The sequence below is a fragment of the Nicotiana tabacum genome, chromosome 17, assembly GCF_000715075.1.
Source record: "Nicotiana tabacum cultivar K326 chromosome 17, ASM71507v2, whole genome shotgun sequence".
In the NCBI taxonomy this organism is placed as follows: domain Eukaryota; kingdom Viridiplantae; phylum Streptophyta; class Magnoliopsida; order Solanales; family Solanaceae; genus Nicotiana; species Nicotiana tabacum.
This window is the reverse complement of record NC_134096.1, coordinates 148046836-148062120: the sequence shown is the minus strand read 5'-3', so window position 1 is coordinate 148062120 and position 15285 is coordinate 148046836. Positions and strand designations below refer to the sequence as shown.

General features: G+C 31.2%; 1 protein-coding gene and 1 long non-coding RNA gene across 2 annotated transcripts; one reads left to right on the top strand and one right to left on the bottom strand.

Moving 5' to 3' along the window:
* Positions 1 to 1561: 1561 nt before the first annotated feature.
* LOC107817370 (uncharacterized) lies at positions 1562 to 2719 on the bottom strand. The gene is made up of 3 exons (XR_001655164.2): positions 2532 to 2719; positions 2283 to 2407; positions 1562 to 1786 (listed from the first exon to the last, which is right to left on the bottom strand). It is a non-coding gene; the product is annotated as an uncharacterized LOC107817370 (long non-coding RNA).
* An 11076-nt stretch (positions 2720 to 13795) lies between these two features.
* Positions 13796 to 15276, top strand: LOC107792481 (syntaxin-112-like). The gene is made up of 2 exons (XM_016614702.2): positions 13796 to 13935; positions 14202 to 15276. The coding sequence occupies exon 2, from the start codon at positions 14225 to 14227 to the stop codon at positions 15122 to 15124; it is 900 nt and encodes a 299-aa protein (XP_016470188.1). The 5' UTR covers positions 13796 to 13935; positions 14202 to 14224; the 3' UTR covers positions 15125 to 15276.
* Positions 15277 to 15285: the final 9 nt, after the last annotated feature.

Below are 15285 nucleotides of genomic sequence, written 5' to 3'. Positions count from 1 at the left end.
GTTGTTTAAACCCTCTAATTCTTTAAGTTGAAGTCTTCAAGTCTGCTAATTCTTCAAGTTGAAGTTTAAAGCCCATCGCTCTTCAAGTTGACGCACCATAGTCCGCCAAATCTTCAAGCCCGCCAAATCGCTCTTGATGTTTACAATTGAAGAACATTGGCGCTATATATAGCTAAGAATAGCGGTTGTCAAGAATCTGTGTTTCGATGTGGGACTAGCAGTTTGTTAGAGTCAAACAAGAATTTGGTATTCTAGTTCGAATAGGAGGACAAGCTACTGGCGGCTGGAAAATTTGTTTCCTAGAAGACTCGGCTTGTAAAGGCTTCATGCAAATTGACGTGGATCAAATTGTGACCTTACTAGTCCAAGAGTTGAAAGGCAAAATAAAGTAATGGCCATTCCACGTGGACTATGCACATGCAACTTATGAATTCAAGGTTAATCATTACAGTGTGAAAAAATTATTTTCCAACCAAGGATTCTTGGAAAAGTTGAAGTCAGATGTTAACCAAGGTCTTGGATTTCCTGACTCAACCTTGTTCTTATATAAAGAGCGAGCATGATCTTATATTAGCATTACAAATGAGTTGTTTTTCTTAGAAGTTCAAAGTTGACGATGTCCGGATTTAATGTCTCGTGTTACTTCAATCCTTATCTTTCAAGTTCGACAAATCTACATTTTAAGTCCGGAAGTAAGGGTATTTGTAGGCGTATAAAATTTATTGAATTTAAATGTATTGGTCCAAATAAATATTATGGGTTAATATAATTGAATTAAGTATTTAAGTCCAATAATATTGACTAGGTCAGTCTATTTAATTGGGTTACAAATGATGAACCCACTTCATTAATCCCAAGATGTCATCTTCCTAGAGGTCCAGTTTGGTGCCACGTATCAAATGACGTGGCACGCACTACAACATTATGCATTTACAGCTACAAAATATATTGTAGCTGAATATGAAAAATTCTGTGGCTAAACACTTTAGCCACAATATTTTTTTTCCGTAGCATTCGTAGCAAAAAGTAGCGTAACTAAAAGTTAGCTACAGACTTTACATGATTCGTGGCTAAGGACTAATATTTATTGCTACGAATTTTTTTGATATTGTAGCAATATTAACAGAACTTTTTTGCCACAAAATATATACCTATAGCAAAAACTCTTATTCTTTTGCCACGACAAATAAACTCTGTAGCAGTCTCTATGTTGTAGCCACAAGGTGTTTTATCGTGGCAAAATAATTAATTTGTTTGCTACGAAAATTCATATGTTTGGCTATTTTTATACCTCAGTCTCGTGGCAATTGTTCTTTTATTTAGCTACGAGTTCAAAAATTTATAGCTATAATTGAAGTATTTGCCACAAACTTTTTGGTATGTAACTAAGAATTCATTCTTTTTGCCATAAAATATATAGAATTAAAGCTATCGTTTAATCATTTGCTACGGAAAGTGAAAAAATTAACCATCAATTATATATATGTGTAGCCTCGAATTCTAAATTTCTATTGCTATAATTGAAGAATTTGCTTCAAAATAATTGGTCACAAGAATTTAATCCTGCAACTAAAATTTCAAATATTTTAGATTCCAAAATAGATACATATAAGAATTGTTACAATGTAGCTAAGAACACGATACGCAAGTCTTCTACAACACCATCTTGCTTGAGACACAAAGTAGCATCGTCTTCTCCTTTCTCTCTTCCCTAAGTAGCACCGACTTAACTGCACCTTAGCTTTAGTCTTAACTTGTCATTGCTACTCTAACTTGACAAATCTGCCTGTCAACGATAAAGTATTTTAATACATCAAAGCGAAAAATAACTGATCACATATGCAAGAGGTAGCCACTACATTGCTTCAAAAATTAATGAAGCAAAAGACATATTGCTTGCAAAGACTAAGAAGGCGGTACTGCAATTTAATTAATCTTAACCGAGTCGCATTAGTGCTTTCTAAGTTACAAATCACTTTGTAATTGGAGGCAGATCATGCTATCTGGCACTAGACTAAAATTTTAACTGAAATGGATTAATTATTTTTGGCCAAAAGATGTATTTTAGTCGGAGAAGGCAACAATTGACAATTGTATGAGTTCGCTGAATATTTAACAGGTACAATTGAGTTTCAACTTCAATACAAAGATGCAAGTTCGATTAGTAAAAATATTAATAGAATATCAATAAGACAAGAAATATTTCTTGATAATTCTTTTACAAGAATTTTTAACATATAACAAAATAGAAAAATACAAAGCAACAAAAGAATTAAAAAAACCTGTAGACTTTTTAAACTTCTTAAAGGATCTTCATCCCAATTTTCTGATGTTGCTTTGCTGTCACAGTCCATGAACTATGGCTCTTCCCAAAATTACCACTTCAAAATCTTCAAATTTTCACTCACTATATATCAAAAATAGGGCAGAATATTAAATTGCTGAATAATTTGCAAAATTAAAACCAAAAATTTATGTCAAGTAGGTATGAGAAAACTCACAAACCGTAAAATATAGAGAAACGAGCTTACCTCTTCTGCTCAAGAATAGAGAAGTTATGGGGTTCTCTCTCACTCTTCTTCTCTGTCGTTCTCGCATTTTTTAGTCTAACCATGGTTGAAGAAAGAATTGGGAAAGTGGGGGTGGGATTGGCGGCCGAAGAGATCAGAATGTAGTTTAGGTTTTGGTGATTTTGCTTTGGGCCAATTGCAATTGCTGTTTGTCATTCTTTTACTTGTTGTTATATACTTATGTAATATATAAATTTTGCTTTCTTTTATTTTTTAATTAATACATCTTAATTCAGTAAATGCAAAGAAATGTAAGTGCTAACAATTATAAGTAAGAACACTACCTACGAAAATACAAAAAGAATAAATATATAATTTATGTCAAGTAACATAGAAAAAATAACTATTTGCATAAAATAAAGATATTCTAACTTAAGTTTTTCTTTAAAGTTTCTTTCATCCTATATGATATTGTTAGTAGTTTGTTATATACTCCTATTTTTATTATATTAGATTCGTATTTTAGTGTTTAATTAGATTTATAAAAAAGATTATGCTTATTCAAATTGAATATAATTAGTGATCAATGTAAATAATTACAAGCACAAAGTTACTGTATAATTATATTTTTTTTAAAATTATATTAGAAAATCACAAGTACTACTTAGTTTGATATGAATTATTATGTACTAATTAATTATTTATAAACTCATTTATCAAGCAATATTAAATTCTCAATTTTTTGAAAGACAAGATCCTCTTTCTGTATACGAATTATATTAAATTCTTAATTCTTTGATTCAGTAATATAAATAATTTATTGTACAATGTAATTAGTACAAGATTATAGTTGTTTAAATTTGATATAATTTGCCATGCACATAATTGTGGGATATAATTCCATTTTTTTTTAATTATAATTGAAACTTATACCGTCAGACTTCTCTATAATAACATCCTCATACAACAACCACTCACTATAAAAGTCAAGTTTTTCTCATATCTGATTTTTATGTTATGTTATAATATGTATCCTCTATAACGATGTTTCACTATAGCAAAAAAAAAAATATTGGAACAAAAGAGGTCGTTATAGAGAGGTTTGAGTATACGTAAGACTTATTTAATAATAATTATAATATAATCAATTTTTCTATGGACTTGGATGTCAACCACATTATATGAAACTCTTAATTCTTAGTGTAACTATATATAGTAAAATTAAATACTTATATCCCCTATATTATGAAAATCCTAAGTTTACACTTCCTCTAAGGTATATCCATAACTAAATGTATATTAATTACACTTCCTCTAAGGTATATCCATAACTAAATGTATATTAAAATATACTTATTAAAAAAATTAAATTTTTAAATAAAAAGTTCTACGTATTATTTTTATAAAATTTAATAGAGAAGATAAATATTATTGTTGAAAATTTGTATTCACGCGTTTGATTAAATATAAATTGCTTAATAAGATATGCAACTATTAGTGAAAACTTTCTTAAATTTTAAACATGTAAGTTATCTGTATTTTTAATTAAATATAAAATTCTTATTACATATGAATAAATCAATTTTATTTTAGTTTGTTTATTTATTGAACCGCTGAAAAATTATCTTAAGTTTGTTGTATGCTATTTTATTTGTATATGATTTTCATTATATGAGAGACTTACATATTTTTAGAAGGAAAAAAAAAGAATAGTTTCATTATAGTTAAAGACTTTTGGACGATAAAACTATTTTGTCAAATATATAACAATTCTAGTTATCTAATTAAGTATTTTGGGTTCATTTCATGTTTAAGAGTTAAGAAAGATGCATATTTCATAGAATATTTATTATCCTTTTTAATCAACTACATGAATAAATATTTTCAACAAAAATGTTTATCCTCTTTTTAAATTTTATAAAAATAAGTATATGAATAATGCTATAATTGTAATTTATTATTTAATAGTTTTATTTTAATAAACGTAGTTATACATTTACCTCATAGAGGTGTAAGTGTAAGATTTTTATAATATAGGGGAAGTAAGTTTGATTTTAAAATACAACAAATTTATCTAAAAATTGATTGATATTGCAATGATTAAACCTAAAAATTAAAATGAATAATAAAGTTAGCGATAGAAGTTTGGTTTATAGATCTTCTGCTATATGTTAGTACAAAAACTAGCAACAAATTTCATTTTTTGTCGCAAACCTGTCGCTATTTTACTATACTTTTTTTAGTTTAATTTTTATTCTATTTAAATTATATTTTAAGATTGAAGATATTTTTCATTTTAATCTTTCTTATTTAGAAGTTAATTAATTCTTCAAGTTATATACATTGTTGTTTTTCCAAATTTCTATATGAAATTATTTTTTCATAACCGCATATAATTTTTAGACTAACTCTTGTCATGACTTTCCTAGTCGAAGTAAAAGAATTCTTCTACAAATTGTTTTGCAGCTAATTTATTATAGTTAACATATTATTACTTCAATGATAACCTCAAATGTATGACAATATATATAGTTATGGTCAATTATGAAAGGTAATTGTCTACTATTCATTTTGTCATGACAAATAATTGGAACTATTAAGCTAACTATTTGTATCGTTTTTTTTTAAACTTGAAGCAAAAACATCAATTAACTACAAGATTGTGTTTTAACTGATTTAATGTGACTAAAATGTTATTATTGCTACACGAAACTTAGAGTGTTGCAAAAACTTATGAATAGCTATAAAATTTCACCACAACAATAAATATGTGGCTATATCATTTATGACAAATAATTATAGTTATTAAGCCGATTATTGGCACGATTTATTTAAAAATTGAAGCAAAATTGTTTGCTCAACTACAACATTTTAATTTAAATAATTTATTGTGACAAAAAAATTTATTTTGCTACAGTAAATTTCAGCATGTGACAAAAACTATTGATTAGCTATGAAAGTTTATCATATAAAAATATTTATCGCTATATTATTTTGTCATGACAAATAATCGTAGCTATTAAGCCAACTATTGCCACAATATTTTATAACTTGAAGCAAAAATATTTATTTAGCTACAACAATTTGTTTCAAAAAATTTATTATGGCTAAAAGTATACTATTGCTACAGTAACGTTTAAACCATGGCAAAACTTATGATTACCTATGAAATTTTACTATATCAATAAGTTTGTAGCTGTTTAGGTAGTTATTGCCACGAAAATTAGTAATTATAACAAAAATAATGAATTAGCTTTATAAATTTAGTTTTGTGGCTAAGAAATTTTAAGAATTTATAGATAGCCACGAAATTCTAATTTTTGTGGCTATTATTAAGTAATAGCTACGAAATTTAGATTTGTAGCTTAGCTTTCGTAACTACAAATATATTTTGTTGTAGTGACGCCAAGACAAACGGAAGAGCCAATAGGATTATGTTGCGTGTCAAAATGACAAGGCATGCCAAGTCACATTAAAAGGCCAATGAAACTGCGCCACATGTGCAAGTGACATGTTCTGGCCAATTAAATGTGGCATTATCACTCTTTAATCTGATTGGTCGAAAAGAGTTTATTCATATCACAATTCTTCCCTCTCATAACTATAAATAAGGGTCTTCATAACTCAGAAAAAGAACCATAAGTTATAACAAGAAGCAAGAGAGAGCTCGTGGATCAAACGCCGCAAATTTCTCTGCATGTTTCAAGCTTCAAGCAATTAAGCTCAAGTTCAAGAAATCAAGTTCAAGCTCAAGAACGAAGAACAAATCAAGGTTCAAGGAGTACGAGTTCAAATCAAAGTTCGTACTAGTTGAATCCAAGATCATCGTTCGTGACAACAAATATAGATTCAAGATCGAGCTCAAAGGCCCTTGAATTTATTTACTATTGGAAAGAAGAATTAGAGGAATCATAGAGATTGTAACGCTCAAATATTTGAAATAAAATACTACGATTATTGCAATATTTTTCGGTCTTGATTTTATTTTGCAATTTTATTGTCTACAAAACTATAAATCCTTTTGACTCTCTCTTCCTTTTGGTTTTATGCTTACGTTTATCAGTAAAAATTTTAGTGTTATTTTTTTGTTATTTCAATTTTAATTTATAAACTATAGTTCTATTAGTTTTTTTTATTGTTTAGCTAAATGTTGAGTAGTTTGATTTAAAAATTTTATTACACCATTCATCGACATAAAAAATTATTGACTTACTTGAAGTTTGAACATTCTTGACGGAATTCCTGGCTGCAACACTGATATCGAATTATTTCTTTATCGAATTCGAGTTTAGTGTAATTGTACAATCACAAGTGATAAGAAAGCAAATGTTAAGCGTCAGATGTGAAACATAATTTCTTTCACATCGTTTAAGTAGGTCTCAACATAATTTGTATCTCTAAGAAGATAATCGAGTGAGTTTAGAATCCTAGTTCGCTTTTTATGTGAAACACACACAACTATAAAGGTATATGTCAAAAGTTTCGGTTCCTTTCGTATGCCACAAATTTACCAGTAACGTTTTATGCTCTCAAGCATGCCATGCATAGTAAATTAATCTTTGATTGATATAAATTTTCTAATACAATTAAGCCGTTTGGCAATGAGAACTTTTTCACTTTTTTTCGATTTTTTTTTTTTCGAAATCAGTATTTGGCCATAAAATTTTTAATATTTACTTGAAAATAAATTTTAGAATTTTTCAAACATTTGAAAAACTCCAAAAAACTATTTTTCAAAATTCACTCAGATCACTCACAAAAATTCAAAAACAACCCAAAATAATATTCATGTCCAAACACAACTCTAATTTTAAAATAATATTTTTGTTATAAATATAACTCAGAATAACAATATCGAACAAGGAAAAACAAGTTAAGAGATATAAAGAGAAAGAGAGGAAGAGAGATTCTTATTTCTTTTTCAATTGTGTGTTTTTCCTATCTATTACAAGGCCTTTATATAGGCATGAAAAGTGAATAAAAATATGTCATTGAATATATCATTAAGCATAGAAATATGTCATTGAATATGTCATTAAGCATTTGAGAAGATCATGGAGGAAGAGTAGACATCCAACATAATTTAATTTCTCTTATAACACTCCCCCTTGGATGTCCATAGATAATGTGCCTCGCTAAAACCTTATTAGAAAAAAATCTTATTGAAAAAAAAAATCATAGTGAAGGAAAAAAAGTACACATGTTTAGAAATACGCCTTTTGGTTGCCTCGTTAAAAACCTTGCAAGGAAAACCCAGTGGGACAAAATCATGTAAGGAAAAAAGAGTACAACGCGTATTAACTCCCCCTGATGAGAGCATCAATTCACATCCTTGAACTTTCGCATCCCAATCTTGTACACTAGTTTCTTGAAGGTTGACGTCGGTAGAGATTTGGTGAACAAATCAGCCATATTATCACTTAAATAGATCTGTTGCACATTGATATCACCATTCTTTTGAAGATCATGTGTGAAAAATAACTTTGGTGAAATGTGCTTTGTCATATCCCCTTTTATGAATCCTCCTTTCAATTGGGCTATGCATGCTGCATTGTCTTCATACAAAATTGTGGGTAATTTATCACACTTCAAACCACACTTGTCTCGAATAAGGTATATTATAGACCTCAACCATACACATTCTCTACTTGCTTCATGAATAGCAATTATCTCAGCATGATTAGATGAAGTAGCCACTATTGATTGCTTAGTCGATCGCCAAGATATGGCAGTGCCTCCATATATAAATACATAGCCTGTTTGAGATCGAGCCTTGTGTGGGTCAGATAAATACCCAGCATCGGCATAACCAACAAGATCGGGATTGTAATCATTGCCAGAAAATAACCCCATATCGATAGTCCCTTTTAGATATCGCAATATATGTTTGATTCCATTCCAATATCTCATTGTAGAAGCAGAGCTATATCTTGCTAAGACATTAACTGAAAAAGTTATGTCAGGCCTTGTAGTATTAGCAAGATACATAAGTGCACCAATTGCACTAAGATATGGTACTTCAGGACCAAGAAGTTCTTCATTCTTTTCTTGAGGTCGGAACGGGTCCTTATTCACATCAAGTGATCGAACAATCATCGGAGTACTTAATGGATGTGCTTCATCCATGTAAAACCGTTTCAATACCTTTTCTATGTAGGCAGATTGATGAACAAAAGTCTCGTTTGCCAAATGTTCAATTTGCAAACCAAGACATAATTTTATTTTTCCGAGATCTTTCATCTCAAATTCCTTCTTTAAATAATCAATTGCCTTTTGGAGTTCTGTAGGAGTTCCAATAAGGTTTATGTCATCAACATATACAGCAAGTACAACAAACTCTGATGTTGTTTTCTTTATAAAAATACATGGACAAATGGTATCATTTATATAACCTTTCTTTAATAAATACTCATTAAGGCGGTTATACCACATTCTACCTGATTGCTTTAGACCATACAAAGATCTTTGCAGTTTGATTGAAAATATTTCCCGGGACTTCGAATTATGTGCATCAGGCATTTTAAATCCCTGGGAAATTTTTATGTATATCTCATTATCAAGTGAGCCGTAAAGGTAGGCTGTAACCACATCCATTAAATGCATGTCAAGCTTTTCATGGACAGCAAAACTAATGAGATAACGGAACGTTATAGCATCTATAACAGGAGAATATGTCTCTTCATAATCGATACCAGGCCTTTGTGAAAATCCTTGTGCAACAAGGCGTGCCTTATATCTTTGTACCTCATTTTTCTCATTCCTTTTACGTATAAAAACCCATTTATAACGAACAGGCTTAACACCATTTGGTGTTTAGACTACAGACCCAAAAACTTCACGTTTCGCAGGTGAAGTTAATTCTGCCTGGATAGCATCTTCCCATTTTGGCCAATCATTTCTCTGTCTACATTCATCAACAGATTTTGGTTCAAGATCCTCATCTTGTTGTATTATTTCAATAGCGATATTATAAGCAAAAACGTTATCGATAACAATATTATTTCGGTTTCATCTTTTTCCCGTTAAGACATAACTTATTGAGATCTCTTCATTCTTATCATTTTCAGGTACCTGAACCTCCCTTGAGGTTTTATCATTTATTATGTCTTTGTGCTCTTCTTGAGTCACTACCTCCGTATTATGATCACTTTGATCATTTGCTCCTTTTCTTTTTCGAGAATTTTTATCCTTAGAACCGATAGGTCTACCACGTTTCAAGCGTGGTTTAAAATTATTTGTTTTAATTAATTGTCCTACCGGGATATCCACTCGAATTGGAGCATTAGCAGCTGGAATATGTGACTTAGTCACCCTTGGTAGGTCAGTGAATGCATCTGGCAGTTGATTTGCAATATTTTGCAAATGAATTATCTTTTGAACCTCTTGTTCACATTGATTTGTTCGAGGATCTAAATGAGATATTGATAATACATTCCAATCTATCTCGTTTCTCAGCTGCTTATTTTCTCCCCCTAATATTGGGTATACTGATTCATCAAAATGACAATCAGAAAATCTTGCTGTAAATAAATCTCCAGTCATAGGCTCCAGATATTTTATAATAGAAGGAGATTCATACCCAACATATACTCCCAACCTTCTTTGGGGACCCATCTTTGTGCGTTGTGGTGGAGCAATTGGAACATATATCGCACAACCAAAGATTCTAAGATGAGAAATATTTGGCTCCTGACCAAAAGCCAATTGCAATGGGGAGACTTTATAATAACTTGTGTGCCTTATCCGCACAAGTGCTACTGCATGTAAAATAGCATGACCCCATATTGAAATGGGAAGTTTTGTTTTCATAAGCATTGGTCTAGCAATTAATTGGAGGCGTTTGATCAATGATTCCGCTAGACCATTTTGTGTATGAACATGAGCAATCAGATGCTCAATTGTTATCCCAGTTGATATACAATAATCATTAAAAGCTTGGGATGTAAACTCACCAGCATTATCAAGACGAATTGTCTTAATTGCATAATCTGGAAATTGTGCTCTTAGCTTTATTATTTGAGCCAACAATCTCGCAAATATCATATTGCGAGTTGATAGTAAGCACACATATGACCATCTTGTAGATGCATCTACCAAAATCATATAATATCTGAATAGTCCACATGGAGGATGAATGGGCCCACATATATCACCCTGTATACGTTCCAGAAATGTAGGGGATTCCATCCTAACTTTAATAGCTGATGGTCTAATAATTAATTTGCCTTGAGAACATGCAGCACAAGAGAATTCTTTAAATTGAAGAATCTTATGGTTCTTCATTGAATGTCCATGTGAATTCTCAATTATTTTACGCATCATAGTAGAACCAGGATGACCCAACCGGTCATGCCAAATAATAAAATTATCTTGATTAGTAAACTTTTCATTTACTATGGCATGCGTTTCAATCTTGCTAATACTTGTGTAGTATAAGCCGGAGGAAAGAGCAGGTAACATTTCAAGCACATATTTCTTACCAGACATTATTGTAGTAATATAAAGATATTCAATCTTTTCCTCATTTGTAGTCTCAATATGGTAGCCATTTTGGCGAATATCTTTGAAACTTAATAAGTTTCTTTGAGATTTACTACAATATAGTGCTTCATCAATAGCCAAATTTGTTCCTCTTGGTAGTAATAAATTGGCTCTTCCAGAACCTTCAATTAATTTTGTACTACCGGATATTGTATTAACATTGGCTTCTTTCATTACCAAATAAGAGAAATATCTCTTATCTCTTAAAATAGTGTGTGTTGTAGCACTATCCAGAAGACATATATCATCTTTATTAATCTTGAGTCCAACTGAAGACCGGAAAATTTTCATATTCTTCATAAAAAAAATTAAAAAGTACATTATAAGAAATACGAAAGACAAACAAAATATATATTAAGAAATACATTAGGAATGTAGAAACTAGTAACACATGATACATTAAGAAAATGCACTTAAAAAAAATAAACTAGTTGCAAACATAACAAAATGACAACTTTTATTATAGCTTCATTCCCAGTAAGATGATTAGTTCTTCAGTCAATATCCTCAAAGAAGTCTCCAGCTTCTAAATGAGTAATATTTGCTAGGCCTCCAAAATCATCATCTTTATATGCAAGATGTGCCTCAGAATCATATTTGTTTGAGGGACCTGCTTCATCATCATTATTTTGAAAGGTCAAATGTGCCTCCACATTATTTTCTTTCTTTCTAAGGGAGGCTTGATAAAGTTTGACAAAATAATCTGGCGTACGACAAATGCGTGCCCAATAACCTTTCATACCACATCGGTGACACATACTAATTTTACCTTTTGAAGGATTAATTTGAGAACCCTTATTGTTCTCCTGTTTACTTCCACCATAATGACGATAATTGTTTCGTCCCCTGCCACGTCTACGTCTACGACTATGTCCCCGACCACAGTAATTATTTTATTTTCTTTCAGACTTATCATATGCTGCTACAACATTCACTTCCGGGAATGGTGCTGACCCAGTGGGACGGGCTTCATGATTTTTCATTAATAGAGTATTATTCTGCTCTGCCACAAGTAGGCATGTGATTAACTCAGAATATTTCTTAAAACCCTTTTCACGGTATTGCTGTTGTAGCACCACATTTGAAGCGTGAAAAGTAGAAAATATTTTTTCTAATAAGTCCTCATCTGTGATAGTGTCTCCACATAATTTTAATAGAGAACTTACTTTAAAGATAGCTGAATTATACTCACTTACGGTTTTAAAGTCTTGCAACCTTAAATGTATCAATTCATACCGAGCTTTCGGTAATACCGTAAGTTTTAGGTGGTCATATCGATCCTTCAAATTAATCCATAACTCGAGTGGATCTTTTACAGTTAAATATTCAGTTTTTAACCCTTCATGTAGATGATGACGAAGGAAAATCATGGCATTCGCTTTATCCTGATTTGATGCTTCATTTTCTTGTATAATAGTATTTCCAAGACTTTTAGCGTCAAGGTGAATTTCAGCATCAAGGACCCATGATAAATAATTCTTTTCGGTAATATCTAGTACCACAAATTCAAGCTTTGACAAGTTTGACATATTAAAACTAATCACAAAAGTAAATGGGTTAGAACAAATAAAAATAATTTTCAATGAAAATATACTTGTAAAAATAAATCAGACAGCTAATTAAGAAGTTGATCACTTCAAACATGCAGTATAAAAAGTAACATATAATATATATGTCAAATAAACAAGAATTATGGAGTATATAAATAAATACAAAGAGATATATTTAGTATGGTAAAAGAAAAGCAATTTATTATAAACGTGGATTTGAGGAATAACTATATACGGTGATAAGAGTGAATGTATTCAAATATTACTTTCCACTAATTGTAAAGTAATTTAAACTAGTATGTACAATAATTACCTTGTCACCTTGGTTATCACTATTTTATTTTTGTAAAATATCTTGAAGATAAGTTTTGCTCTACGCAAGTCCACACATATTTATTAAGTTATTTTTTTTGTTAAGATCTATATCTTATATTTTCTTTAACAATAAGCAAGGTAAGAGAACTTCAGTAACATGATCAACTAAAATAAATGCTTAACAGTATATGAATTTGTTAATAAATAGCATATTGGTGCATATATATTACCATAAACTAAAAGAATATATAGTGATATACCTGAAGGAGAATCGAACACAACTAGGATGTGATTATAAAAATGAACGTGACAATCGTGCTGATAACGTATTATAAATATAACTCAGAATAACAATATCGAACAAAGAAAAACAAGCTAAGAGATATAGAGAGAAAGAGAGGAAGAGAGATTCTTATTTCTTCTTCAATTGTGTGTTTTTCCTATCTATTACAAGGCCTTTATATAGGCATAAAAAATGAATAAAAATATGTCATTGAATATGTCATTAAGTATATAAATATGCCATTAAGCATTTGAGAAGATCATGGAGGAAAATTTGATTTCTCTTGTAACAATTTTCACTTTAAAAAAAATCACTTTTTTTCGGAATTCTACAATTCCGCCCACTAAATTTAACGGGAATTTTACTTTAGTCTTAAAATGAGTCAACCCTCGGAGCAAGATCAGAGTGGTTTATGTATCGACCTTTCCCACCTCTTCCTTTCTTTTTTCTATTTCTTTTTTCCTTTCTTCCTTGGGATTACTCTTGAGTCAGTAACCGTCACCGACTTAAGCGGGACAACTATTTAACGGCTACTTGTCATTTCTGCCTTACGAAACTTTCAAATATTTGAAACTCTCAAGAATCCAATTCCCCTTCTCTTGCCCATACAGTTCCCAAAAGGAGAAGAAGAAGAAGACTCACGCCATTTTCTTCATCATCTGGAAGGAGAAGAACTGCAAAGCTCTTCAAAAATTGGATAACACCCCCCTACTTCTGTCCCATCAGAATTTGAAGTGTAAGGTTTCTTCTTGAATTCACACAATGCATTCTCTGTTTTCAAGACGCCATTTTTAAAAAAATTCTTTTCCCCTTAATTCTTATTTTATCTTTTCCTCTTTTATCATGTTTTCTTGGTGTGGAATTTCATTTTCAATCGGATTATTTCATAACAAATTGCCATACTGAAAAAAATGGTAGAAGTCTTTTCTTGCATGCAGTTCCTTCCACTGCCGTAAACTTTCTTTCTGGTGTATTTATAAAGTTGTTCTTGATTAATTGTAGAGTTTACAGAAAGTGGAGTGAAGATGAACGATCTCATGACAAAATCGTTCTTAAGTTATGTGGAATTGAAGAAACAAGCCCAATTGGATCTTGAAACAGAGAGGGATTTGGAGATGGGCCAACTCAGCCGCACAGATGAAGACAATCTTTCCAACTTCTTCCATGAAATCGAGGTAGTGAAAGTTGATATAGAAGAGATTACTAATCTCTTGATTGATCTTCAAAATCTGAATGAAGAGACAAAGATCACTCACGGTCCCAAAGTTCTTCGTGGCCTTAGAGATAGAATGGATTCAAACATGGTTTCTGTTCTTCGCAAAGCCAAGATTGTTAAGGCAAAACTTGAAGCACTCGACATATCAAATGTGGCTAATCGAAAATTATCAGTGGCATATGCAGAAGGCACTGTGGTTGATCGAACGAGAGTTAATATGACCAATGGATTGAGGGTCAAGCTTAGGGACATTATGAATGAGTTTCAGGCTTTGCGTGAGAAAATCATATCAGATTATAAAGACTGCCTCAGAAGAAGATATTACAACGAGACAGGTGAGGAACCAACCGAGGAAGTGATTGAGAAGATGGTGTCAGGAGGAAGTGGGAAAGTAGAAATATTTGCAGGAAAGACGGAGATGAATGTGGAAGAGAAAGATAGGCATGAGGCTGTAATGGACATACAGAAGAGCCTGGAGAAACTTCATCAAGTATTTCTTGATATGGCTGTTTTAGTTGAGACTCAAGGTGAACAGTTAGATGATATTGAGCGCAATATGGCCACTGCTGGAAGTTTCATCAGTGGTGGAACTAACAGTCTTTTCTATGCTAAGCAGCATCAGAAGAAGGGAGTGACTTGGGTATGTTGGGTTTTGGCTGTGGTGTTCATCATTTTGATGGTTTGTTTCATTGCTATGTTGATCTCTTGATAATACTCATTTCATTTTAGTTTCTGCTTTGTGAGGCAACAGTTTTTAGTATTCGGCTCCGTAATTACTCTCCTTTGGCCTTTCTGAGCTTGAGCATTTTTACCATTCTAAGAGATAGTTGGAAATGTTTTGAATGCAACAATCGTACTGTAGGATTCATA